We start from the raw sequence: 28,000 nt of genomic DNA, 5'->3' as shown, positions 1-28,000 counted from the left end.
GCGGTCGTGGAGCATTCTGGGAAGTGTAGTTCAACTTCTCTGATTGTTGCACGTGGTTTGGCAGAGCGGGCTGATGCGAAGTGGTCTGGGAAGTGGTGGTTTCAGTTAGCATCCGCTCCCGGTGTTCTCGGGTGAGTCTCCTCTCTCCCGCAGCTTCCTCGACTGACCCCCCTGGATCTGGAGGTTTGCAGGGGGCGGCGGCCGGGGAGTCGGCTGCAGGCTGGCGGGGCGGGAGCGCAGGGCGGCCAGTGAGCCTCCCTCCCTCCATCCCGCAGAGCGGCGGCCACGCCCACGAAAGAGAGCGCAGGATGTTGTGGTGTCGGAAGAATGACGAGCCCTGGTTACCTTTCTAGAGCTTTATTAGGAGAGAGAGAAAGAGAGGCAGAGAGACCGGGGGAGGGAAGAGAGCCGCCGAACTGGACTTCACTGAACAGGGCTCCAGACACTGAGCAGTGTCTGCTGCATGTGGGCCCCTTGGTGAGGGAGTTACATGTGTTGCCAGCGTGATTTGGTTCGTTAGCTTTTAGGCAATATCTTTTTTTGAAACAGGGTTTCTCTGTGTAGCCCTGGCTGTCCTGGGACCCCCCCCCCCCCCCCCCCCCCATGTAGGCCAGGCTGGCCTCTGAACTCAGAGAGTTACCCAACTCTCCTTCCTGAGTGATGGGATTGAAGATGCATGTCACCACGCCGTGCTTATTTTTCTTATTTTAGTGATGAAGGGCTTGAGATAGGGTGGATAAATTAGGGCTTCAAGGTTGGCCCGGGACTTCCACAGCCCAGGTCCATGGTCTAGGTTCATAGCTTTCTGGATATATTCTCATCAAGACATAGGATTGCCTGGAATAATAACCAGAGATTTAGGGCCAAAGTCCTTAGGAAACCCCAATAGTCTAGGCTCAGTCGCCTGCCCAGTCCAACCAAAGACAGAAGTAGTGGTGAAGAGTAGAGAAGAGACTGAACCATAGTGGCTGCATTGGGGTCCAGTGAGCCCCTGGTCTGACTTCATGGTACTGACCTGAACTTTAGGTGAAATAGGGGAACAGGGGCCTGCAAGATGGCGCGGCAGGTAAAAGTGCTTGCTGCCAAGCCTGACGACCCATGTTCAACCCCCAGAACGTACATGGTGGAAGGAGAGAGCCGACTCGTGCAGCAGATGCTCTGGTGGCCACACCTGTGCCCTGCACACATACCCTAGGTCAGCGGTTCTCAGTTTCCTGTTGCTGGGACCCTTTAATACGGTCCCTCGTGTTGTGGTGACCCCCAACCATAAAATTATTTCGTCTCTACTTTGTAACTGTAATTTGCTACTATTATGAATCATAATGTAAATATCTGATACACCGGATTCTTGATGGAGGCTTTTCTGTCCCACCCTGGTCCTGCAGCCACTTCCCAAATAATTGACTCAGAGGCTTAATATTAATTACAGACTGTTTGACCTGTGGCTCAGGCTTATTACTAGCTAGCTCTTACATCTTAAATTAACCCATTTCTGTTAATCGATGTATTGCTACGTGGCCATGGTATTACTGCTCTGCTGGCGTGTTGCTCCTTGGGTGGCTGGATGGCTCGACTCCGCCCTCTTTCTCCCTGTCTCTCTGCTTGGATTTCCCACCTTACTCTATCCTGCCTTGCTATAGGCCAAAGCAGTCTGTTTATTAACCAATGGTAATAAACCATATTCACAGCGTACAGAAAGACATCCCACAGCACACAGGGTCATGACCCACAGGTTGAGAACAGTTGCTCTAGATTACTGTAATTAAATAAATAATAAGGAAGAGTCAGGGCAAATGTGTACATAATTAAGCAGCCGTGCTGGGTCTCCCTATCCTGGTTTTGACTCAGATCACTAAAAGTGGCTTGATACATAGTTAATGGCTAGCATTGCCCCAGGGGACCCCTGATTTGTTACGGGGTGTCCCTTCTCCGTCATAGCTAACTCTTCCTATCTTGTGGGTGGTCTGTCCATCCGTAGTCAAGGTGATGGCTGCTTGGGACCGCGACTCATCCTGGTGCCTTCAGATGAGAGCGCTGACACCAGTTTAGGTTGCCTGGGAGCAGCTCCTGCCCCTCTGACCCGTCTCCGCCCTGTCAGTCAGCGATCCCTCCCTCCCCCCCCCCCCTCCCTCTTCCTGTCCATCTATTGTCGTCATCAGAAACAACAGTGAGACGAGGCTTGGCATGCTGGATGCGAGATGAAGCTGGGCTCAGGGACCCCACCTGCCTCTGACCTCACGTGTTCATGGGTGCAACAGTAGACATCTTTGTTGGTGAGAAGGCCCTAACACACCAGGTACCTCGTCACGGTGCTGCCTGTGTGTGTTCATTTCCTCCCCGTCATAATCGTAGGACCGACTCTCTGTCTCTGTCCCTTTTGTAGCTGAGGATGTGCACAGCGGTTTAGGTGTTGGGACCGAGGTCACACAGCAGCTTCTCTGCAGGTATGTGTGAGGAACCTTCGTGGAGCAGTGTGCCAGCGTGCTTGGGCTACTCGGGGCCCCTGGTGTGCCAAACAATAGCACGTTTCTAGCTCTTTATGGTGACTTTTGAGATAGGGTCTCCCTGTGTAATCCAGGCCAACTTGAACTGATAGCAGTCCTCCTGCCTCAGTCTCTCCTGAGTGCCAGAACTGCAGATGTGTAACATCAAGCCAAGTTGTTGTTTCTGCCTGGCAAAGATGATTTTCCTGTAGTTTGTTAAGTTTAATTATGTTGATTATCAAAATGCGGCTGCATACGTTTCCCAGAGGCGGGGACTTTATTCAGTTGTCTCTGTTTCCATGGCAAAGTCTTCCATGGCTCTCCCTTCAGTTTAGTGAGTTTGCAAAACCTCGTGTCTTTGAGGAGCTGGCCCAGGGCACAGCCTGATTCCTAGAGCACCGGCTGGACAGCCCTTCTCCACCGTGCCGGTATGAAAGGCCGAGAGGAGACTGTCGGTTCTGTACTGGGCGGGTCGCTCCTGGCCAGGGGCTCCCGGCTGCAGGGTGAGCGCTGTCTACATCAGCCTCCCCAGGAAGCAGCACAACTGCCATGCATAGCACGCTGCCGTGGGAGCTAGTCAGAACCTGGCCAGACGCTCATGGCTTTTTTTCTCTCCCATCGTTACCCCTTCCTAAGATGCAGCCGTTCCCCGGGAGGACAGGATGACCAAGTTCAAGGTGAGTTGTACTGACTGTTCTATGTTTTTGGGTTTTTTTTTAATTCTCTCTCTTACATTTATTGGTTTATTTGTTGTGTGGGCGTGGCTGTAGACAGGTGCACTGTGCCACAGTGTGGTGTGCATGTGGAGGTCAGAGGACATTTGAGAAGCCCTCGGATGCCAGATGTTAGTCACCATGTGTTTTAGTGTCACTTTAACTTTTATCACTTTATAATGGGATGAATAAAATAATAAAGAAGGGCTCAGCGGTCAAAAGCACTGGCTGCTCTTCCAGGGCACCCAAGTTGGGATCCCAGCACCTGTATCGTGTGACTCACAACAGCCTGTAACTCGCTCCCTGGACTCTGCTGCCCTCTTTTGGCCTCTGAGGACACTTGCACTCACATGCACATGCCCGGCCCACATACACATAATCAGAAATAATAAAGGTGTTTTTAAAAAATAATAAAAATACAATATGATTGGATCAACAGTCACAGACTAGAAAAGCCCATGACAGCATCGTTCAGGTTGGGACACTGCTATACACAGAGCTAGACAAGAGTAAGAAGGAGAATGTCCACCACATGGATGCTAAGGAATGGCAATACGGGCTGGAAATGAGCTTGGGCAGAGCACTTGCCTCGAATGTTCAGCGACCTGGCTTTGATCCAGGGCAGTGCAGAACCAACACCCACTGAGCTTAACGTTGTCGATAGAATTTCACATAGCCGTAAGCTATCACACTGGTTAACTAGAAGGACAGGCAAAGTGCCGAAGAGAGCCTACTGAACATGGGGCTAGGGACCTAGCCCGATGGAGAGAGTGCTTGCCTTGCATGCGTAAGGCCCCGGGTTCAATCCCCAGCACCACACACACCAGTCATGGTGTCACACACAACTGTGATCCCAACACTCGGGAAGTAGAGGCAGGAGGCTTAGAGTAGTGCAGGGTCATCCTTGGCTACATCAAATTTGAGGCCAGCCTAAGCTACAAGATCCTGTCTCAAAAGAAAATTATAAAATACAGAGAGGAGCAGAGCCAGGTGGCACACACCTTGAGTCCCCAGCACTCAGGAGGCGGAGCCAGACGGATCTCTGTGGTTCAAGGCCAGTATGGTCTACAGAGTGAGTTCCAGGACAGCCAGGGCCATTACACAGAGAAATCCTGTCTCGAAAAATCAACAACAACAAAACCACAGAGAGGAAATAAACATAGTTAGTAAACATATGAAAATATATTATTTTACAGCTAAGCATGGTGGCACATGCCTTCAATCCTTGTACTCGGGAGGCAGAGGCAGGCAGATCTCTGTGAGTTTGAGGGCAGCCTCCTGGTCTGTAGAGCGAGATCCAGGACAGGCTCCAAAGCAACACAGAGAAACCCTGTCTCAAAAAACCAAAAAAAAGAAAAAAGAAAAAACCTAATCACGAAGTAAATACAAATATCACGTTGTTTTTTCACTTATTTATATTAGGATTTTTTTAACATCTGTTTTGAGTATATGTGTGTACTCACGTGCATACCACAGCACACATGTGGAGGTCAGAGAACAACTGTAGGAGTCAGTTCTCTCCTTCTACGATGTGGCTCCCAGGAAGTGAACTTAGGATGCCTGGCTTGATGGCAAATGCCTTCACCCACCGAGCTGCCTCTTGCTAGCCCAGGTTTTTGTTATGGGTTCACTGTTGCCTATGGCATAAAGAACCACGGGTCTTTATATGGATTTGAGGGAAAGAATACAATAGAAAAATGTAGGTGGAGTTTTTCTGGCCCAATCACCTGCTCCCAAATAACTGACACAGAGGCTTAGTATTACTTACAAATGCTCGGCCGATAGCTCAGGCTTGTTACTTGCTAACTCTTACATTTAACTCATATTTCTTATCTGTGCCTCACCACATGGCTCATGGGTTGTTACCTCATTTTCTATGTGTCCTGCTTGCTCAGCAGCCGACTGGTGTCTCTCCTCTGTGTCTGGCTGTCCTGCCTATACTTCCTATCTGGCTACTGGCCTGTCACCTTCTTATTAACCAATGAGAGTAATACATATTCACAGTGTACAGAAGGACTGTTCCGGAGCAGGAAAAAAAAATGAGAAGTCTGCCTCATACATTATAATTTTAAAATTGCGTATTTGTTGATGTTGCAGTTTTAACGTATAAGAAAATGGACAATTGAACGCTATGTAAAAAGTGGTCTTTTTGTTAGTTTTATGTTTCTGAGACAGGGTTCCATCCTGTCCTGGAACTCAGTATGGCTTCCAACTGACAAGTCACCCTCCTGTCTCAGCCTCCCATGTGCTGGCATGGGGCATTGTACCCACCCCCATGTCTGTGGTGCTGCGGGTGGGGGACACAGGAAGGACGTGGTGGATGCCAGGCAGGTACTCCATGACCCTGCGATGTAGCGGGAATCTTAGAAGGTCTTATTAATAAAATCAAACCTGAAGCCAGGTATTGGGGTGAACGCTGGAAGATCAGAGAAACAGAACAAGCCACAGCCACCTCACCTCGCCAGTTCCTCAGCTGATCCCGTTTCCTCAGACTGGATGCCTCTGAGTCCTCATCCAAATGGGTCTCAGCTGAACTGTGCTGCTCCAAAGCCTAAAAGCTTAACCAGCTAAAAGCTTCTAGTTTCTGGTCTTCACGCCTTATATATCTTTCTGTTTTTGCCATCACTCCCTGGGATTAAAGGCTCACTTCTTGGGATTAAAGGTGTGAGTCACCATGCCTGGCTGTTTCCAATGTGGCCTTGAACTCACAGAGATCCAGAGGGATTTCTGCCTCTGGAATACTAGGATTAGAGGTGTGAGTGCCACCATTTTCTAGCCTCTGTATCTAGTGACTGTCTGTTCTCTGACCCCAGATAAGTTTATTAGTGTGCACAATATTTTGGGGAACACAATACCAGCACACTGCCCCATCCCAGCCTCAGCTGCCCTTTGTTGCAAGATTTAGGGGGCATGTGTTTGGTATTATAGGAGGCAGTAACATTCAAGGATGTGGCCGTGGTCTTCAGTGAGGAGGAGCTGGGGCTGCTGGACGCTGCCCAGAGGAAGCTGTACCGAGACGTGATGCTGGAGAACTTCTGGATGCTGCTCTCAGTGGGTGAGGATGGTTGTGTAGCAGAGGGTAGCTCCCACGATGTCTCTGTGGCCCTGGCTCTGCATGCAGCTCTTGAAGGGGTCTCAAGATTTTGAATCATTGTGGGATACAGAGCTGGGTTTTTCTAGTGTTTCTCCCCCGGCTAATGTGTGTGTTGTACATGGACCGCAGGTGGGCAGCGTGATGCTGCGTTTCTGTGCCTTCTCTAATGGTGATCGCCTCCACACATGTAGTGAATATAGGAACAATTTTTTTTACATTAAAAAATTACTTTGTGGGGCTAGAGAGATGGCTCAGGGTTAAGAACACTGGCCACTCCTGCAGAGAACCTGGGTTTGGTTCCCAGCACCCACATGGCAGCTCACAGTCACCTGTAATTCCAGTCCCATGGAGACCTGACTCCTTCATCTCACCCACACAGGCACTAGACATGCACATGGTACACAGATATACATGCAGGCAAAACACTCATACACGTAAAATAATACACCTTAAATTAAAAAAGATGTGCTGTGTGTGTGTGTGTGTGTGTTTGTATGTGGGTGCTCATGTGCCGTAGCATGCATAGGAAAGCCAGAGGACCACTTGTGGGAGTTGATTCTCTTTTTACACCATGTGAGTCCTGGGGACTGAGGTCTTCAGGTTGGCAGCAGGTGCCTTTCCCCTCAAAGCTGTCCTGCTGGCCCTTTATGAACAAATTTTTAATGAGATAAATAATAGGATAGAAAAGGCAAGTGTTGTGTCACAAACCTTTGATCCCAGCACTCTAGAGGCAGAGAAGATATAAACGGAAGGTTTCTCTGGTCCTGCCCAGCCCTGCAGCGGGGACAAATTTCTCCCTCTGGCATCCTGCAGCCACTTAGTCCCAAGTAAACACACTGAGGCTTATATTACTTACAGACTGTATGGCCTGTGGGTCAGGCTTCTTGGTAGCTAGTTCTTCCACCTTAATTCAACCCATTTCTGTTCATCTATTTGTTGCCACATGGCCGTGGCGTTCCTGGTCTGCTGGCATGTTCCTTCGGCAGTGGGCTGGCGTCTCCCCCGACTCCACCCTTCATCTCATCCCCAGTTCGAATGTACCACCTAACCTTACCCTGCCCTGCCACAGGCCAATGCAGCTTTATTTATCAACCAGCCAGAGCAACACATATTCACAGCGTACAGAAAGATATCCCACAGCAAGAAGACAGATCTCTGTGAGTTTGAGGCTAGCCTGGTCTACAGAGCGAGTTCCAAGATAGCCAGGATTACACATTGAGACCCTGTCCTAAAAAGGGTGGGCAGTAATCAGAGCCCTTGGTGGTAACTTCTCTTTGCAACTAAAACAATAGCCTGTTGTCAAAAATAGTGTGAGAGATTGTAAGAGGAAAGCACGCACGTGTGTGCGTGTGCGTGTGTGTGTGCGTGTGTGTGTGTGTGTATGTGTTAGTAGAATTGATTCTAGGGTCTTTACACATGCAAGAAAGCACTCTGGCATGAGGATATATCCCTAATACTGTTGTCACTTTTTATCTGGGCAAGGTCTCCCTAACACAGCCAGGCTGGCCTTGCACGCACAGTTTCCCAGGCAGGCTTTGAACCTGTAACCCTCCTGCCTTAGCCTCCCAAATGCTGGGATTACAGGCTTGAATCACCAGTGCTGCTGAAAACGGAACCGTTCTAATAACTTATGCTAATGTCTGCCTCTTTGGTGTTTTTTTGCACTAAACATATTTCTTTTGTTATGACACAACTAGAGTATTAGAAAGCAGGGCAGAGGCAGGAGGATCACTATGAGTTTGAGGCTAGTGGGGCACAGTGTGAAACTGTCGTCTCAAAAACTAAAATAGAGCAAAACAAGAAGTTTGGAAAACACACTGGTGTGTGTGTGTGTGTGTGTGTGTGTGTGTGTGTGTGTGTGTGTGTGTGTTGTGTGTGTGTTGTGTGTGGTGTTTGTGTGTGGTGTCTGAATATGAGTATGTATGTAGTGTGTGTGTGGGTGCCACTTCTCTTCTGCCACCATGTGGGTCCCAGGACTGGAACGCAGGCCATCAGCCTTGGCTGCGAGAGATTTTACCTTCTAAACCATCCTGCTGACCTGCCCATGAATTTACTTTCTCTTAGTAAGGTATATTATTTGTGTGTGTATCTGTGGGTACCCACGGAGCTCGGAGAGGGTATGGTATCCCCTGGAGCTGGAGTTACTGGCTGTAGCGAGCCACCCAGTGTGGGTACCTGGGTCCTCCGCAAGAACAGTAAGTGCTCTTAGCTGCTGAGCCATCTCTCCAGCCCCCAAGAGTTAATTTGAGATAAAACTTTCCATAGAGCTTCAGACTATCACCTCCACCCAGTTCTAGAGAGAATGTGAGCTTTGACTTGTGAAGATGGCCACCTGTGGTGGGGACTCTGAGGTGGGGACCCGAGTCTGTCCTGCCTGTCATCTTGGGCACAGTGTTGGCGCCACTGTCGGTCTGTGCCCAGGCCACAGGGGAACTTGTCGGGGTTTGTACTCTAGTGCTGCCATCCTGCCCTCTCGTCTCACTCCTCCGCTCCCACGGACGCCTTTGGACTTGAGCCACATTGTGGCTTCCTGCACCTACATGCCTTATTACTTGGGGACATCAAGTCTGGATATTTCCGATGGCTTACAGTGTCCCGTGTGTCTGTTCATACCCATATCAGGTAGTTCACATTTGTCACTCCAGCAACTGCATGACGTAATGGCCTCCCTGATGCCATTTCCCTGGGGCCAGGGTTTCAGCCACCTTAAAGCGAATGTCTTTCCCGTGTGGGGAGGTTCTTTCTTTCTCTTTCTCTCTCTCTCTCTCTCTCTCTCTCTCTCTCTCTCTCTCTCTCTCTCTCTCTCTCTCTCTCTCTCTCTTTCTTTCTTTTTGGTTTTTTGAGACAGGGTTTCTCTGTGTAGCCCTGGCTGTCCTGGAGCTTGCTCTGCAGACCAGGCTGGCCTCGAACTCACAGAGATCCTCCTGACTCTGCCTCCCGAGTGCTGGGATTAAAGGCGTGCGCCACCACCGCCCGGTGGGGAGGTGCTTTCTATTTCATTGTGGCAGTACCGAGGATGGAGCCAAGGCCTGGTATGTGTTGGGCAAGGCTGCTACCACTGAGCTGCATCCCAGGCTTTTCAAAGGCCACTTAGCCAGGACCCTAGAAGTGACCTGCCCCTTACAGTGAGGACGGAAGTCCTCAGAAAACAAGCAGCGTTCAAGGCCGTCTTTGCTTCACAGCCACCCGCCCCTTCTGGAAAGGCCCAGGGAAGAATATCGCCTGTTGTTTAGTCTTATTTAAAAGTACCGTATGACGGTCATGGCTTGGTTGTCTACAGAAACAACAGATGCTGTAGAAGAAATCTACTAGCCATAGCGAGACCTTGTGGGGCGGAGGGAGAAAGGAAAACAGTTTCACTTCCCGATACATTAGGGAAGATAGAGTTCAGTTTAAATAAGGGGCCAGTTGATGCCTTATAGAGAAACACAGCTTGATCGGAAGGGATTAATTATTCTCCCCAAATCTGATACACGTCCTAGAAGACACAAGAATACCACATTCAGAAATGGTACTTTCTGCAGAAATGACAAACTACATACTTGAAAAACTCAGTGGACGCACCTTATCTTTTCCAGGGTGTGCCAATACTAAGAATTTTTCACTTAAACAATTCAGCTGTTTGACTGAAGAATCATTACACCCCATACATGCTTTTATTTTTATTTTTGATGTATATAGTAAGTAATAAATCCTTTTTTTCCTCCTTGAGATAGGATCTCACTCTGTAGCCTTGGCTGACCTAGAACTTGTTATATACTAGGCTGAGTGAAGAATACATCTTAAGGGCAGGGGTGTTAGCAGGACAGCTGTGCTTAGCACATACAAGGCCTTGCCTGTATTTATTGCTCAGATGCACATGCACACAATTAACACACACACATATTTTGCTCAAGCGCCGGCCACTGAATGTACTTTAAAGTCCTGGGACCCCAGGCTTCAGTGTGAAGCAGTGCAGCCCAGGCAGGACGTTTTCCCGGCCTCCATCGTGTTCCCTGTTGGTTTCCTGACGTGACGTTTTTCCTGAGTCTGCTGGCTTTGTAAACATGGAAATGTTTTTAAACACATAGGGAGAGGGGACAGGAGTCCCAAGGGCCGTTTCTGCGGCGCCATTTGTCGTCTTTCCTTTCTGGGCTCCTCTGGAGGTGCCTTGGTGGTCATCCTGATGGTCCCATAGCAGCTTCTAACACTGGAGTGACCCTCTGGTGACACCTCCGAGGTAGCCTTGCCTGGGTGTGGTGATGCACACTATGGCTCTCTGTGAGTCGGAGGCTAGCCTGATCTACCAGGTTCCAGGACAACAAGGAATACCTACTGAGACCCTGTGTTTTCGTACTGACAGAGGTCATGTGCTAAATCCCTGTCTGTATAACAGAGCACAGTTGGTCATGGTAGAATTGTGTGGAGGATGTATTGTTTTGGTTAAAAAATTCTCAGGAGCATAGTCTTTTTTTTTTTTAAGTTTCCTTTGAAGGTCAGTTTTAAAGTTTATTTTTTATTTGAAAGTATGTTTATGTGTGAGGGTATGTGCACCTGAGGTCAGTGCCCTCGTTGCTGGAGTTACAGTCGGCTGTAAGCTGCCAATGTGGTGCTGGGTATTGATCTTACATCCTCTGCAAAGGCAAAACACACTCTTAGCTGTCAAGTCATCTCTCCAGCTCCTTGAAGGTCCTTTTAAGAAATGTTTTATTATTTAATGTGCTTGGTTGTTTGGCTTGCATGTATGTCTGTGCGCCAGGTGCATGCAGTGCCCTCTGAGGCCAGAAGGGGGCATCAGCTTACCCTGGAACTGGAGTTACAGATGGCTGTGAGCAGCCATGTAGGTGGAGGGAATCAAACCCAGGTCTTCCGAAAAAGCAGCCAGTGCTCTTAACCTCTGAACCACCACTCCAAGCCCCTGAAGGTCATTTAAAAAACAAAAAGACAAAACTTTAAGGACAAATGTAAGAGGAAATGCTTATTAAATAAATACGGTGATTAAATCAAAGAAAGGAAATGATGCCATGCTCCATCACTCTACATATATATTGTTTGTTCTCATGTTTCTGCATCAAGAAAAGGGGTGAAATAGTTGAAAAGGTATACTAGTCATGTAAACCTTAATTTTTGCCCGCCTGTGTGTATGTCTGTGCACCACATGCATGTCTAGTAGCAGCAGAAGTCAGAAGAGGACATCAGATCCCCTGGGACTGGAGTTAGATGGTTGTGGGCTGCCATGCGGGTGCTGGGAATTGAACTCTGGTCCTCCAGAAGAGCAGCCAGTGCTCTTAACCATTGAGCCATCTCTCCAGTCCATGTAAATCTTTAGTGGCAGCTAAATTTTTCTTTTTCCCAATAACATAATTTCCCTTTTTCTGTTGTTTGCTTTTGTTTTTTGAGACATGGTCTTAGTAGTCCAGACTGGCCTCAGACACACTATGCAGCTGAGGCTGGCCTTGAACTTGTGATTCTCCCGCCTCCTAAGTGCTGGAATTACAGGCCCCGGCCATCACGCTCAGCTTGTTGGTTATTGTCTTCACTGTGTAACCCTTCACAGGTCCAGACTGGCTTGCCTTTGCATCCCAGATGCTGCTCAATTCCCATCTTAAGACTGTGTTTTGAATTAAAAAAAAAAAAGATGCTAGAGATGTAGCCAGACCTGTTGGTAATTCCCAACCCTGTAATCTCAGCTACTCAGAAGGCATTTTCAAAGCAAAGCAGAGAAAATTTGATAGCCTGTCTGAAACCGTGAAAAAGGGCCAAGGATGTAGCTCAGTGGTAGAAGGCTTGCCTAGCACGTGCAGAGTCCTCGGTTCACTCCCCAGTCCTGAACAAACAAAAGGTGTGGAGTCCTGGTATAAACCAGCACTCACTGGGCGGTGGTGGTGCACACCTCTAATACCAGCACTCAGGAGGCAGAGGCAGGCAGATCTCTGTGAGTTCAAGGCCAGCCTGGTCTACAGAGCCAGATCCAGGACAGGCACCCAAACTACACAGAGAAACCCTGTCTCGAAAAAACAAAACAACAACAAAACAGCACTCATGAGGTGGAGGCAGGAAGATTGGGAGTTCAAGACCAGCCTGGGATACATAAAACCCTGTCTCAAAAAAAAAAAAAAAAAAATCAACAGGATTTTGTGGTCTTCCCCTTGCAAGGCAAGACCATCTCTGTAGTAAGATGGGCATGATGCATGATCCAGTGATATGGGGATCGTCAGTGACTGCCATTTACCTTCTGTTTTTTTTCTGACTTCCTGTCTCCTTTTCTTTCTTTCTTTTTTCTTCTCTTTTCTCCTTTATATATATATATATATATATATATATATATATATATATATATATATAAAAATATATATTTTTTTTTTTTCCTGAGACAGAGTTTCTCAGACAACGCTGGTCTTGAACTCATAGGGATCTGCCTGCCTCTGCCTCCCAAATGCTGGGATTAAAGGTGTGCGCCACCACACCTGGCAAAAAAAAAAAAAAAAAAAGCTGTTTTTTGTTTTTGTTTTTTTTTTTTCCTGATGGAAATACTTGTCTTGCTCTAGAGATAAGAAAAATTTGAACTTATCATTCACCTGTGATGCTTTCCGGGGTTCTTGATGGTTTTCATTATTACATGGTGAATGGGAGCCTGTTGCACTGCCCCGGGTTCCAGGGTGTGTAGGTGAGAAGACAGGACACAGGATGTTCAAGGGAAGGGGGTACCATTCTCTGGTTCAGTGAAGCCTTAGGCTGTGGGCTTAACTACATAACCCCGACAGCAGCCACCAGAGCAGCCACACGCCCTACCTCTCTCTGAATTCCCTTTATGCTTTTAGGAGCCAAGAATCTAAATGAGATGGAGTCACTTCAGGAGGCAGGATGGAGGCACCTGCCACAGGAGGAGCTTTTCTGCTCACGAATCTGGCAACAAGTTACAAGGGAGTTAACCCAGGGTCGGGACTGCAGGGGGAATGATGGAGGAACTGGCTCTGCGTTGGGGAAACAGGATGCTGGCCAGAGCGAAGAAGCGGAGTTCAGTCAACTTTCCAGTCGGAATTCAGAGCTGCACCTCCGCTGTGGAATGAACGGTGGTGAAGAACCTTGCACAGAGGAGAAAGACTCTAGCTGGGGCTCTCACCTTGAGGTGAACGGGAAAGCCCACGCCGGAGAGAGGAAGTACAGATGTGAAAAATGTGACACCTCCTTCTGCCGGCTGTCAAGCCTTCAAGCCCATCAGGTAAGGCACACTGGAGAGAAGCCGTATAAATGTGAGGAGTGTGGGAAGGGCTTCACTCGGGTCTCAACGCTTCTGGACCACCAGAGAGGCCACACTGGAAACAAGCCCTATCAGTGCAATGCTTGTTGGAAGAGTTTCTGTCACAGCTCAGAATTTAACAATCACTTAAGAGTCCACACGGGAGAAAAACCCTACATCTGTGAGGCGTGTGGGAAGGGCTTCAGCCAGGCCTCTCTTCTTCTGGCCCATCAGAGAACCCACACTGGGGAGAAACCCTACAAATGTAACACGTGCGGGAAGGGATTCAGCCGGAGTTCAGATCTGAACGTTCATTGTAGAATCCACACAGGAGAGAAACCCTATAAATGTGAGAAGTGTGGGAAAGCCTTCAGTCGAGTCTCGATTCTCCAGGTGCATCAGAGAGTCCACAGTGAGGAGAAACCGTATCAGTGTGCAGAGTGTGGGAAGGCCTTCAGTGTAGAGTCACACCTGCAAGCCCACCAGAGGTCCCACACTGGAGAAAGACCCTATCAATGTGAGGAGTGTGGAAAAGGTTTCTGTCGGGCATCCAATTTTCTAGCTCACCGTGGAGTCCACACAGGAGAAAAACCATTCCCATGTGACGTGTGTGGAAAACGCTTCCGGCAGAGGTCCTACCTCCAAGACCACCAGAGGGTCCACACTGGAGAGAAACCGTACAAGTGTGACGAGTGTGGGAAAGTCTTCAGCTGGAGCTCATACCTCAAAGCACACCAGAGGGTTCACACTGGAGAGAAACCATACAAGTGTGAGGCTTGTGGGAAGGGGTTCACCTGGAGCTCCGGTCTCCTGGTTCACCAGCGAGCCCATGCTGAGGATGAGGGTCACAGGGATTTCCCTGCACCAGAGGACTCGCCCGGGAAACAAATTCTGTAAGGTTTTATGCTCTGATATTTCAGAAGGAAGCCGAAATGTTCCAGTTCTTCGAAGTGTCATGGGAGACAAAGGAGTTGGATCACAAAAGGGTCAATGTTTTAACAATGATAGGGAGACCACAGAACAAAGAAGCCTGTACGTTGGAGCCATGCAGACTTCATTCAGAACTTTGATCTTAACAAGCTGAGACAGTAACCGCAGGAAAGTCGAGTGTGATCTGGAGGTATCTAAACATCTTAGGGCCGAAAGGACAAGATCTTTTTGACAGGAGCAGAGTTTCTTAAGCTGCTAGTCACAACCTCATGTGGGGCTGCATAACCGAATGTGGTGGTCACAAGGTATTTACATACACTACAAGCTTTCTACATATCCAGTGACCTGAAACCCCAAATTCCACAGGCAGTAAATCTGAGGGCTTTCTGGCAGCTCCAACCCAAGCTGCGACTGTGTGACTTTACTGTTGCCTTTCTCCGAACACACAGCATGAGCCCTGACCTCTCCCTGTCACCACACACTGCCCACAGGTGCTGTGTGAAGTCTCTCTGCTCAGGGTCGACGTTGTCTGTTAGGAATTGCAGTGCTTTCTACTGTACGCACAGTTTCTGCTCTTACAGAAGCATAATAGTTTACTTACAGTATCTTCCTGTTCATCCTTCATACTTAAGTATCAAACCAGTTAGCTGCAGATTGTGTTGTGTCCTGGCCAGTGTGATTTTAAACATCCAAATAGCTCCTCTTATATAAAAGTGTTCCACAGCATTACTATGCAAATTTGCTTTCGTCGTTAATAAAGTATCACTTATTGAAATTGTTTTGAAATACATTTCTTCCTGATTAACAGTAAACGCTTGAGGTGTATACCTACATTGTGTACCTATATTCCCGAGCAGTGCCTGAGACATCATATGCCTTCAGTAACTCTTAAGTCAGCTTTGAGAAAAGCAGTCATTTGAAATTTTTTATTCAATCTATCTCTGACTAAAGTTTCTGTAAAATTATTCCTAGGAGGCTTGAAGAACATTTAAGTTATACACACAGGCCAATTTTCCCAACCCTGTGGAGCCTGTGGACAAATGTCTATCAAATTGAAGGTCTTCATGCATTCGTGGCTTGGGAAATCAGTGGGTTGTGGCCAGCTTTTTGGCATGCTTGTCCATCGTTGAAATATATTTATATGTAGTCACACATGCACAGATCTCAATTTTATTGCTTCCTGAATTTTGACAAATGTTTACGCTTCTGTGGTCATCAACATAGCTGTAAATGATGTTTCTAGTCAACAGAAATGTGCCTCACGGCCATTTCCAGTCAGTTCCACCTTCAGTGCCAACAAACACTATGGTTTCTGAACTGCAGCTACGTTACGTCCATTCTCAGGGCTTGTTTAGGTGCAGGATGCTTTTTTTTTTTTTTTTTTTTTTTTTTGGTTTTTCGAGACAGGGTTTCTCTGTGTAGCTTTGCGCCTTTCCTGGAACTCACTTGGTAGTCCAGGCTGGCCTCGAACTCACAGAGATCCGCCTGGCTCTGCCTCCCGAGTGCTGGGATTAAAGGCGTGCGCCACCACCGCCCGGCATGCAGGATGCTTTTGTACGTGGAGTGTGACCTCTCCGTTTATTCAGGAAACAATATTCAGTGAGGTAAGAGGTCACTGTGGCATCTCAGTGAAAGGGCTTTAATGGAATTGGACACGGTAGACAGACTTTGCTGTATCGTTGTCGATTTGGCAGCTGGTTCCTGTGGGGCGGCTCCCACTACGGCAGGTAAGTGTCAGCATCCTCGCTGCATTCTTCCCCCACCTCTGCCCTTGACAACCACTGATCCTGGGCTGTCTGTATTCTTCGCTTTTTCCAAAATGTCATAAATGGAACCCTATCCTGTGTGGCCTGTTGCATCGAGCTTCTTTCACTTGTATGACTCTTCAATCCATCCATTTTGTGTGTGTCCTGGGTGGGGGTTGCTAGAGACTGCACCCATGGCTCCAGACAGAAGCGAGTGTTTTACCTCCCCCCAATCCCCAGGCCTCAGTCATTCCTTTTCATTGCTAAATAGTATTCTTTTGTATGAGTATATCACACTTGTTTGGGTTTCCAGGTTTGGTAATGGGGTGGGGGAAAGCAGCTGTAAACAATTGAAAACCATGTCCTGTATCATGGTTTCCTTTGCCTTCATTCAGATTCACAATTATTACTATGTTGATTAATGGTAAAAAGAATATTTAAGCCGGGTGGTGGTGGCGCACGCCTTTAATCCCAGCACTCGGCACTCGGGAGGCAGAGCCAGGCGGATCTCTGTGAATTCGAGGCCAGCCTGGTCTACAGCGCGAGATCCAGGAAAGGCGCAAAGCTACAGAGAAACCCTGTCTCGAAAAACCAAAAAAAAAAAATTTAATTGTTACTAAAACCAGAGCTTTTAAACACAGCTGTCCATTTTGCATCCTCTCCATCACTGTGTGATAGTTCAGTTCTCCTCACCAGCACTTGGGATATTAGCGTTTTCTTTTGGTTTTGCCCCCCCCCCTTTTTTTTTTTTTGCCTCTCACAAGTTTATGGTGCTGGCTCATTTTGATTATATCCATTTCTTTTCTTTAAAAATTATCTCTACATGTTGTAGCATGAATCTTAAAAGGTCTTATTAATGAAAATAAACCTGGAGCAAGGTATTGGGGTGAATGCTGGAAGATCAGAGAAGCAGAACAAGCCACAGCTTCCTCACCTTGTCAATTCCTCAGCTGATCCTGTTTCCTCAGACTGGAAGCTTCTGAGTCCTCATCCAAATGGATCTCAGCTGAACTGCTTCTCGAAAGCCTGAAAGCTTAACCAGGCTTATCCAGGCTAGTTCCTGGTCCTCACGCCTTATATACCTTTTTGCTCTCTGCCATCACTTCCTGGGATTAAAGGCGTGAGTCACCATGCCTGACTGTTTCCAGTGTGGCTTTAAAAGAGATACAGTCGGATCTCTGCCTCCCAAGTGATAGGATTAAAGGTGTGTGTGCCACCATTTTCTGGCCTCTATATCTAGTGGCTGTTCTGTTCTCTGACCCCCAGATAAGTTTATTAGGGTACACAATATTTTGGGGAACACAATACCACCATAACATGCCCTTGTTTGCTAAACATATTCCTATTTAAATGCTGAACCATGTTTGAATCTTGGCCCATTTTTGAAAGTTGGTTATTTTCATGTGCGTGGCCTTTGCTGTCAAGGGCTGGCAAGATGGCTCAGCAGGGAAAGGCCCCTGCTCCCTAGCCTTACAAGGGAGCAAGGAGAGAATTTCCTCCTGGAAGTTGTCCCATGAATTCCTCGCTGGTGCAGTAGAATGTTCACACACATGCATGAACACACCAATAAATAAATAGGGTCTGTTTTGTTTTGTATATTTTTAGTTTTTTTTAAAAAAAATTATTTGAGCCGGGGCAGCGGTGGTAGCACACACCTTTAATCCCAGCACTTGGAAGGCAGAGCCAGGCGGATCTCTTGTGAGTTCGAGGCCAGCCTGGTCTACAGAGCGAGATCCAGGACAGGCTCCAAAACTACACAGAGAAACCCTGTCTCGAAAAACAAGAACAAAACAACAACAACGAAAAGGTTTTATTTGTATGGATGTTTTGCCGTTTTGCATTGTGTCTGGGCATCACCTACAGGCAGAGGCCGGGAGAAGGCGGCTGGTCCTCTGGAACTGGAGTTAGCAGTTTTGAGCTCCCTTGTGAGTGCTGGGACCCGCGGCCTCTAATAACAGTGCCCTCCCCACTAAGTCACCTCTCCAGCCCCAGACCCTATGTGCTTTCAAGGTACACACACTACCACTACCGTGTAAAGACCTCTGACCCGGGACTTTCTTAGGGAGCCTGAGAAATGAAAACGGAGAAGGAAATTCGATGGAGGAGGGCGGTCCTCGTCCTCTAGCATTCTGGGACGCCGTCCGTGCCCCTGCATCCTCACTTCCGTTACCACCCAGCCAGAACCAGTTTCTCCACGCGGAATTCTGGGAACTCACTCGCTTCGGGTTGGCTCGTTAGCTGTCTGTCCCCCTGGGTTTGAGTTATTTTAGCCAGGAACCCCTAGAACGTCCCCTAGGTGCGCTTGAGATCGTCAGTTCCTGCATTTGGGGAGATAAGGAAGGAGCGAGGCTTGAAAGGTAAGGAGCTGGTGGCATCCCAGGGGAGGGGCCGTCCCCCAGTCTGCGGGCCCCTGGTGCTAGCCGCCTTCCACAGTTCCCCCTCCCCCGCCTGCAGTCCCCCCCCTCCCCGCCTGCAGTCCCCCCTCCCCCGCCTGCAGTCCCCCTCCTGCTGCCACCTGCAGTCCCCCCTCCCCGCCTGCAGTCCCCCCCTCCCCGCCTGCAGTCCCCCCTCCCCGCCTGCAGCCCCCTCCCCGCCTTGCAGTCCCCCCTCTGCCCACCTGCAGCCCTCTCTTCCTTCCTGCAGCCCCCCTCTTCCCGCCTGCAGCCCCCCCCTCCCCGCCTGCCGTCTCCCCTCCCCCGCCTGCAGCCCCCCTCCCCGCCTGCAGCCCCCTCCCCGCCTGCAGCCCTCTCTCCCTTCCTGCAGCCCCCTCTCTCCCTTCCTACAGCCCCCTCCCCGCCTGCAGCCCCCTCTCCCCGCCTGCAGTCCCCCCTCCCCGCCTGCAGCCCCCCTCCCCGCCTGCAGCCCCCCTCCCCGCCTGCAGCCCTCTCTCCCTCCCTGCAGCCCCCTCCCCGCCTGCAGCCCCCTCTCCCCGCCTGCAGTCCCCCCTCCCCGCCTGCAGCCCTCTCTCCCTTCCTGCAGTCCCCCCTCTCCACTGCAGCCCCCCTCCCCAGCCCCTCCCCGCCTTGCAGCCCCCTCTCCACTGCAGCCCCCCTCCCGAGGCCCCTCCCTGCCCGCAGCCCCCCCTCCCTCCTGCATCTCCCTCTCCTGCCCCACAGCCTGCTCTGCTCCTGCGGCTTTAGCGGGTCCCTCTGCGTTTACTGGCTGTTCTACAAAAGAGAAGTTAGACTTCCTAATAGAATGTTTAGAGGTGGAAAAAAAAATGGATCGTAAAATGCTTAAAACTGCCTGGCACGTGGGTCTCGTGGAGACCACTGTAATATTCCAGTTCACAGCCTCTGTGAGCTAGCAAGCTCAGGGCTGTCCCCACCTATGACCCTTACAGGAAGGAGCTGGCTGCAGGTACTGGGGCACGAGCCACCAGTTGGAGATGGAATTTTGTAATTTTGCTATTTTCTGTTTCTCCGCAGCCCTGACTTCCCCAAAAGCACCCCGCGGAGCCCCACCCACGTGAGTAAGATGACGCTGGAGGATGTGTAGGGTTGTACACTTGGGAGTGACTGTAATACAAGGAAGCCACCGAGTCAGGAGGCTGGCTTCAGAAGCTAGCATGTGCAAACCCACACTGATTGCATAGTCTTTTTAATCCAAGCTTGCCGAGGAAACTGGACAGTATCATGTAAAAATAGGTTAGAACTGTGATGTGAAAATAGGGATCTTGAGAGCAGGGTTTGTATATTTGTGTGTGTGTGTGTGTGTGTGTGTGTGTGTAGGCTGCCTTTCCCCAAGCAGTCCCCCTTTTCTCATTTAACATTTACTTGCGGGGTGGGGCACGAGAGTTTCAGTGTGCAGGTGGGGATTAGGGAACCACTTGGGGTAGATGCTGCACACCTGCCCCACGTGGGTCCTGGGGCTCAAACTCAGTCTGGTTTGGTGGCAAGAGCCTTTACCACCGAATCACCTTGTAGGCCTTGAGCTTGCCCAGTTAGGTGAGGCTGGCTAGCTAGCCAACAAGCAAGAGATAATGCCATTAGCTGCCCTTCCCAGCACTGGCACAAACCTGGGCCACTGGCATTCAGCCCCCTGTACACCCACTCCCTTTTAAAATAAAATGCATTCTTGAGATGGAACTCGGTCCCCCATGCTTGCCCAGATCTACCAATTAAGCCATCTCCCCAGTCCCTTGTGTTAGGTTTCTCAAAAAGTGTTTTTTTATCTATTCCAGTTTTCCCAAATAATGTTTACCTTACAGACATGGAAATGTCGGAAAATACAGAATTATGTAAAGCGAAAAATTGTACTACCTTAGCGTGTCAATGGAACAATGGCCCTGGTTCTATCAGGTTTTCTCGGGTAAGTTTCTGTTTCGTGGCTGCTCTGTTCCTGGGGACTGGTTGTCCCCTGCAGCAGTTCAGAAACTCACCATGAACTGGCATGGCAGCCCTGGCCTCACCTGGGTAGCCCCGCCCATGCTCAAGCCCTGCCCACCTAACTGAATTCCTGCAGATACAGGAATTTTACCTTTTACATTACATTTGACCTGTGTGGTTCCCTCACAGGTCAAATGTAAACAGTCCAGGGAAGGGTCTCATCTGAAAATTCAGGCCTAGAAAGTTCACTGTGCCTCGTAGCACAGATAAAATGGAGCCGGAAACACTGTAATCCTATCCAGTCCTGAGACCTTTTTTTTCCCCTTGATCAATAATTTTTTTTTTTCCAGACAGGGTTTCTCTGTGTAGCCCTGACTGTTCTGGAACTCTCTCTGTAGACCAGGCTGGCCTTGAACTCACAGAGATCCGCCTGCTTCCCCCCCTCCCCCGCCCAGTGCTGGGATTAAACAATAAATACTATCAGCAGTCATGCCTTACTACAGAATCCCAGGGGTAGGTAGATGTGTAGGGTCAAATTAGAATTCTGGATGCATTCCCTGTATGCTCTAGGGAGTGGATTCCTTGCCTTCTCTTGTACTGAGTACTTCCTCCAGGACTGAGAAGACTGACTACTGGTTACTGTGGATTAGCATTCCCGGGCACCGTCATCACCATTGTTACCAGTGGTCACTATGACAATTTCTGATTATTAAAATTTTTCTTATACTTTAAAGCTTACAGAAAATTGCAAAAACTAGTATAAGAAAATCTACTGTTGTGATTGGGTGAACTGTTCTGTGATGTGCTCCTGAAAGGCATACGTCCCGTCCCGTCCTACGCGGCGTCTCTGCCTTCCTCTGACCACGAGCCACGAGGAACATGACCTGACCGTCTGACACGGGTCAGCCGTGTGGTCAGTGACACGCTGGCTCAATGTCCTCTGATCTCTTTTCCTATTTCTGCCTTCTTAGGCTCTGTACCTCCCGGAAGGAGCGAGAAAAAGATGAGCACACACAAGGTAAATAGAATTTGCCATTTTCCGCCATCAGAATACCTAGGTGATCTCGTGCTGGAGGGGTTTTCTCTTGTAAAGAGACTCAAAGCCCTTGAAGGTAGACCAGATGGCGCAGGGGTCAAGGTGCGTGCCTCCAAGCCCAGTGACCTAAGTTTGATCCCCAGGACCCACATGGTGGAAGCAGAGAACCAACTTCCACAAGTCACTCTCTTTCACACGAGCACAGTGTCACATGTACTCCTGTGTGACACACACACACACACACACACACACACACACACTGAATAAACGAGATTTTAAAAACAGGATGTACAAAAGCACTGGAGGTCCGTAGGATGTGTCAGACGCCTCTTTGCCCCTCCCTGTAAGTTTAACCCCTCCTGGCCTTTTCAGGGCCGTTGTATGTCTAGTGGACATTGGTGTTGACCCTTTCCCTGGGGAGACACAAACAAACGTCTACTCACTCCACGTAGGGAATCCACAACAGACTCTAGTAACAATACCGCCCAAGTCCAAGTTGGTGAATCAGTGAATTTATTGGGGTTACTCCAGGAGCATGATGTGTCATAGAAAGGTGTCACCCTGAAACTTTATGTATGACCTGCAGACACCTCAATAGGTAGAGGAGTCCCTTCCGGGAAACTGCGGATCTGAGTCCCCTCAGCAGTCCTTACTGCTCATATAACCCTGTGCCCAGAGGGACTTTGTGCATCTGGTCAGTTTCAAGGACTTCCTGAGACTTACGAGTTGTTTACTTCTGGAATCTCAAGGAGCCTCATCTTAGAACTTCCTGAGTCTTTCTGAACTTCCCTCAGGATAGACTGTTTCAACGTTGCTAACAGAGATTGAGGTCGCTTTTGCTTGTTGTAGGAGACGGTGACATTCAAAGATGTGGCTGTGGCCTTCAGTGAGGAGGAGCTGAGGCTCCTGGACCCCGCCCAGAGGAAACTGTACCAAGAGGTGATGGTGGAGAATTTTCAGAACCTGCTCTCAGTGGGTGAGGATGGATGCTCTCTGGCACATACCTTTGTGACTTTGGAGTTGGGAAGCTTTGGGGCTCTCAAATGGTTTCCTGACTTTGTTCATTCCTGTGAGCAGAGAGGAGATGTTTCCTGTCTTGAAAACATCCTTTGGATGTGGAGTCACAGATGGTTGTAAGCTCCCATGTGGGTGCTGAGAACTCAACCTGGGTCCTCTGGAAGACCAGCCAGTGCATTTAACAACCAAGTTGCCTCTCTAGCCCCACATTTTATTATTTATGTATGTATGTATGTATGTATGTATTTATTTATTTATTTATTTTTGAGGCAGGGTTTCTCTGTATAGCTTTGCGCCTTTCTTGGAACTCACTTTGTAGCCCAGACTGGCCTTGAACTCACAGAGATCCACCTGCCTCTGCCTCCCGAGTGCTGGGATTAAAGGCGTGCGCCACTACTGCCTGGCCATTTTATTATTCTTAAAAATTATTACATCTTATTTGTTCTGTGTGTGTGTACATGAGTGTGGGTACCTTCCGAGGCTAGAAGAGGGTATCAGTAGTTATGGGTAGTTGTGAGCCACAGGATGTGGGTGCTGGGAACTGAATTTGGGGTCCTCTGGAAGGCAGCAAGCACTCTTAACTGCTGGCCCATCTCTCCAGCCCTTATACTGATGATTTTTTAAAAGATATTTATTTTTATTATTTGTGTGTGTGTGTGTGTGTGTGTGTGTGTGTGTGTGTGTGTGTGTGTGTGTGTGTGAGAGAGAGAGAGAGAGAGAGAGAGAGAGAGAGAGAGAGAAAGAGAGACACTTTGGTGTGGGGGGGAGAGAGAGAGAGAGAGAGAGAGAGAGAGACTTTGGTGTGGGAGTCCTCAGAGGTCAGAAAAGGGGGCATTGGATCCCCTGGGGCTGGAGTTAGGCAGTTGTGGGTGCTGGAAACTGAATTCTGGTCCTTTGGAAGAGCAGCAAGTGGCCTTAACCACTGGGCCATCTGTCCAGCCCCTGTACTGGTAATTAATGAAGAAGTAGAAAACAGCAGCCTTCCTTAGTGAAAATAATACACGTTGTAGGGAAAGCCGGCTAGGTGCCCGAGTAGGTGTAAGAGGGACTTGATAACTGCAGACGGCAGCTGAAAGTAGGTCCAACTTGGTTTTTGCAGTATATGTTTATGGTGGGAGGGTCACAAAATAAATGGTATCTCTTCACTGGACTGTTGTAAGTTTGAAACACACTATTTTCATGGTATTGATGACGATTTGGTTGCAACTGAAGTTTCCAGTGCATTTTCGCTCTAGCATGCCCCTTTTACATCTGTGATTTTGCGTGTTCACAGAGCATCAACTTCTCAAATGAGATAAATCACACGTGGAAAGGGAAGTGAAGCCTCTAATGAATAGGGCAACCCAGCGGGGGAGACATTTAGGCGCAGTCTTACGTGGCTCAGCCGTAGGACCTGCTGCTCACTGTCCTGTTAATCCTATCATGCTGCCCAAACGTCCAGCCTTGTTCCTAGGTTACTGCGACAGGCTTGTGGATCTGTCTTCACATTAATCCCTAGCCTCGTTTTGACTTCTCCGGAGTGTGGCTTTGTACAGGTTGACTCACGCAGTCTTAAAGAACTTGTGGTTCTATGGAGATGACGAGCCTGAGTAAGATTTCTCTGTGACGTGGTGTGAGGAGGTATAGGAAATCACGTTTAAATATGGTTTTCACCACTCCCACCCTCACTCGGCACTGGGATCGAACCTCGGGCCTCGTGCATGCCAGACAGGTGCTCCACCACCAAGGTGTCATCCGGGAAATGTTTCCCATGAGAATTCTTATGATTAGTTCTTCAGATATATCTGTAGGAAGAGTAAGTCTGTCTTCCTATTCCTTATATCAGAGAAGGGAGTCTAAGAAAGTAGCCAGAGTGACCCTCACCTTTAAAAGATTTGCCCAGCTGCATTCCATTAGTTTTTTCCAAAGTTCACATCAACAGTAAGAAATTAATATTCCATTGTTAGCCCAACAAACGTATGGGGGAAATTATATACATTATTATGTATATAATAATAGATGTAATATATTACGTATATATTATATATCATGCATTTTATATGTATGTAAAATATGTTTCATATATTCTATGTATAATATATATGCATATATTATATATGTTCAGTAGACATTTAGTGATGCCATTACTGCTTGTGGTGGTTCTCTGGTAATCTGTCACCTATTTCCTCTAAATGTTTATCACAAGCTTTTTTTTTTTTTTTTTGGTTTTTCGAGACAGGGTTTCTCTGTGTAGCTTTGCTCCTGTCCTGGATCTCGCTCTGTAGACCAGGCTGGGCTTGAACTCACAAAGATCTGCCTGCCTCTGCCTCCCGAGTGCTGGGATTAAAGGCGTGCGCCACCACTATTTTAGTTTCTAATTCACTGATATACTGCATTTATCAAGTTGGAAGACTTTGGTTTGAGAACAGGGACTCACTTTATAGCCCTGGTTGGCTGGAACTCACTCTGTAGACCAGGCTGACCTCAGACTTGCAGGGGTCTGCCTGCCTTTGCCTCCCGTGTGCCGGGGATCAGAAGTGTGTACCACCACGCCTGGCTAACTCCAAAATACTGGCTTCCTTGTTTTCACAATGACAACAGCCTTCATTGCCTCTGAATTTTGACTCTTAACTCAGGTGAAAGCAGATGCCTCAGAGCGCTGGGGGATATCTTCGCGCCTCCTTTTGTTTCAGGCGTTTCCTTTGGCCTTTGATTCTGTCCTCAGCACTGACCTACTTCCACCCTATGCCCCTGCCTCAGACATGGCTTTGCAGTTTCTCAGCAGCACTTCGGTCCAGATCTCTTTCATGCATTTACTTTAAAACACTCTTGCTTCTGTGACTTGGATTTGGAGTCAGCGTGAACTGGGAAGCCACCTTGATGTACTTTGCTGGAACACATGCCAGGCAGGGTTCTGGGTAGTGGCTAGAAAACCAAGCACCATAAAATGTTCCTTCCTGTTGACACTGTCAAGTGGTAGGAAAGATACATAATTTTAAAAAGAAAAAAAAATTCAGAGAGTATGTCAGTAATTGATTTTAAATGGCTTTTATTAGTTCTCTTTTTTTTATTTAAATTATTTTTTCTGTATGGGTGTTTTGTCTGCATATATTTATGTACACCACATGTATGCCTGGTGCCCATGGAGGCTAGAAGAGGGTGTCAGATCCCCTGCAACTGGAGTTACAGACAGTTGTGAGCTGCTGTGAATGAACCTGGGTCCTTTAGAAGAGCGGCCAGTGCTCTTAACTGGTGAGCCATCTCTCCAGCCTTGGTTTTTAATAGTTGGGAGCTCAGTAGATGATATCTTGGTTTCTGTCAGTATTTAAACCAGAAAACTTCATTAATGATAAAAAAAGATACGCTGAAGAATCATCTTGAGTTGCATTGAAGTCTAGTGTTGTGACCTAAGTGTGAAATCCTGAAGTGTGAACAGTTTTCACTTGTCTTATTCCCTGTCTTTATAGGAATTAACAATCAGAGTGAGTTAAGGGCTGTCCAAGATGGAGGGTCACATGAAGCCCTTTCCTGCTGGCAAATCTGGCAGCGGGTCATAGACAACTTAACCAGGTGTCAAGACTCCATGGTAAATACTACTCAGTTACAGGGTGATTCTCCCTGCCAGGTCGTTTCTGAAGATGAGAACCATGTACAGAGTCATAAATTAAAGGTGCCCATTGGTACCGGAAGACTCCCACTTCCAATGTTGAGAACCCAGGGTTCTTGGCAGAAAATTTTCCTGAGTGAGCCACAGAGTCCTAAGAATGGATATCAACAGATTTCCACCAGAAGTGATCGGGGTCGGAGTAAACAGGATGTTGACTCTGCAAGTAGAATTTCACATTCCCACAATGATCACAGAGTACACAAAAGTAAAGATTCTTACAGCCCCAGTGGTTATGGGAGAGAGCACGAAAAGATGGCGCCATTTGACCAGAATAGAGCGATTCACACTGCACAGAAAAATGACCGGTCTAAAGAGGCTGTGCCTGATGTCTCCAGCTGTGGCCCTCACCAGCCGTCACACCCAGGAGAGAGGTCTTGCACATGGGTTGAATGTGAGAAAGGCATCCATGATAGCACAGATGGTTGTGTTTGTCAAGGAGATCGCATGGGAGAAAGACATCAGGGGGCCAGTCACAATCCACATCCACCCAGCCACCAGAAGGTCCACACAACAGCGAAACCATACGAATGTGAGCGATGCGGAAAATTTTTCCGTTGTAGATCAGCACTTAATGTTCATTTCAAAGTCCACACCAGGGAGAGACCGTATGCTTGTGAGGCGTGTGGGAGCGCCTTCAGTCAGGCCTCTCATCTTCAGGACCATCAGAGACTCCACACTGGGGAGAAACCATTCAAATGTGACGAATGCGGCAAGAGTTTCAGTCGGAATTCACATCTTCGGTCCCATCAGAGAGTACATACAGGAGAGAAACCATACAAATGTGAGGAGTGTGGGAAGAGCTTCATTTGTAGCTCCAATCTTTACATTCATCAGAGAGTCCACACGGGAGAAAAACCCTATAAGTGTGTTGACTGTGGGAAAGAATTTAGTCGACCTTCAAGTCTTCAGGCCCATCAGGGCATACACACCGGAGAGAAATCATACGTATGTACTGTGTGTGGTAAAGGCTATACCCTGAATTCCAATCTTCAAGTCCATCTTCGAGTCCACACTGGAGAGAAGCCGTACAAATGTGATGTGTGTGGGAAAGTCTTCAGCCGCTCTTCACAACTACAGTCTCATCAGAGAGTTCACACAGGGGAGAAACCTTACAAGTGTGAGGTTTGTGGTAAGAACTTTGGTTGGCGGTCAAATCTTCTAATTCATCACAGAATCCACAGCAGTGATAGGTCTTCCAAGAGCACCAGAGATGGCAAAAACATCAGGGAATCCGTTCAGGAAAAACGGTCTATAAAATAATGTTTTAAAGGACTTGCATCCTGTGCATTCTTTTTGGCTTTGCATTCCATTTTAAAATAGTTTAGTGTGGGTTTGGAGGTGGCTCAGTAGTGAAGAGCACTTGTTGCTCTTGCAAAGGATCCAACATGTATGTAGGCAAAGAGTTCATACACACAAAGTAAAACTTAATCTCAAAAACAGTGTAGTGTGTTTGGGGACACACACATACTAGTGGAGGCATGCCATAGCATTATGTGTGGAGAGCAGAGCATGTCTTTCGGGAGCCAATTCCCTCTTTCCACAGTCTGGGGAACCAGGGATCAAACTCAGGATGTCAGGCTTGGTGGCAAGCATCTTGGCCCACTGGACCATCTCACTGGCCTGTTGTGTGAATTCTTTTAATCATTTTTCAAAAGAAAGTATAACTATTGTGTGAATTCTTTTAATCATTTTTCAAAAGAAAGTGTAACTGTTTCATTCAGGTTAGTGTTCCTGCTCCTCACATCCCGGTGTTTCTGGGCACTCCGTTAATTATCCTAAGAAGGCTTTG

General features: G+C 48.1%; 2 protein-coding genes across 9 annotated transcripts; both read left to right on the top strand.

The window, feature by feature from the left end:
- Positions 1 to 29: 29 nt before the first annotated feature.
- Positions 30 to 15,217, top strand: LOC128095565 (zinc finger protein 45-like). 6 transcript variants are annotated; one of them, XM_052714643.1, is made up of 5 exons: positions 30 to 131; positions 2,384 to 2,444; positions 3,120 to 3,160; positions 6,125 to 6,251; positions 13,091 to 15,217. In XM_052714643.1, exons 3-5 carry the CDS (start codon positions 3,146 to 3,148, stop codon positions 14,404 to 14,406), a joined length of 1,458 nt encoding a protein of 485 aa, XP_052570603.1. In that variant the 5' UTR covers positions 30 to 131; positions 2,384 to 2,444; positions 3,120 to 3,145; the 3' UTR covers positions 14,407 to 15,217. The 6 variants fall into 6 exon arrangements, with proteins under 6 accessions (XP_052570603.1, XP_052570608.1, XP_052570606.1 ...); XM_052714646.1 differs by lacking the exon at positions 6,125 to 6,251 and adding an exon at positions 2,160 to 2,273 and having other exon boundaries at positions 49 to 131; XM_052714644.1 differs by lacking the exon at positions 30 to 131 and adding an exon at positions 2,160 to 2,296.
- LOC128095563 (zinc finger protein 226-like) lies at positions 6,225 to 27,483 on the top strand. Of its 3 annotated transcripts, none has more exons than XM_052714641.1 (5): positions 6,225 to 6,251; positions 19,613 to 19,652; positions 21,484 to 21,530; positions 22,398 to 22,524; positions 26,012 to 27,483. In XM_052714641.1, the coding sequence occupies exons 3-5, from the start codon at positions 21,516 to 21,518 to the stop codon at positions 27,469 to 27,471; spliced, it is 1,602 nt and encodes a 533-aa protein (XP_052570601.1). In that variant the 5' UTR covers positions 6,225 to 6,251; positions 19,613 to 19,652; positions 21,484 to 21,515; the 3' UTR covers positions 27,472 to 27,483. The 3 variants fall into 3 exon arrangements, with proteins under 3 accessions (XP_052570601.1, XP_052570600.1, XP_052570602.1); XM_052714640.1 differs by lacking the exon at positions 6,225 to 6,251 and adding an exon at positions 17,842 to 18,541; XM_052714642.1 differs by lacking the exons at positions 6,225 to 6,251; positions 19,613 to 19,652; positions 21,484 to 21,530 and adding an exon at positions 25,698 to 25,796 and having other exon boundaries at positions 22,411 to 22,524.
- Positions 27,484 to 28,000: the final 517 nt, after the last annotated feature.

This window comes from Peromyscus californicus, unplaced genomic scaffold, assembly GCF_007827085.1.
Source record: "Peromyscus californicus insignis strain IS unplaced genomic scaffold, ASM782708v3 Scaffold_4__1_contigs__length_199733344, whole genome shotgun sequence".
Taxonomy (NCBI): Eukaryota; Metazoa; Chordata; class Mammalia; order Rodentia; family Cricetidae; genus Peromyscus; species Peromyscus californicus.
The sequence above is the reverse complement of the archived record's forward strand: the minus strand, read 5'-3'. Positions and strand labels throughout refer to the sequence as shown.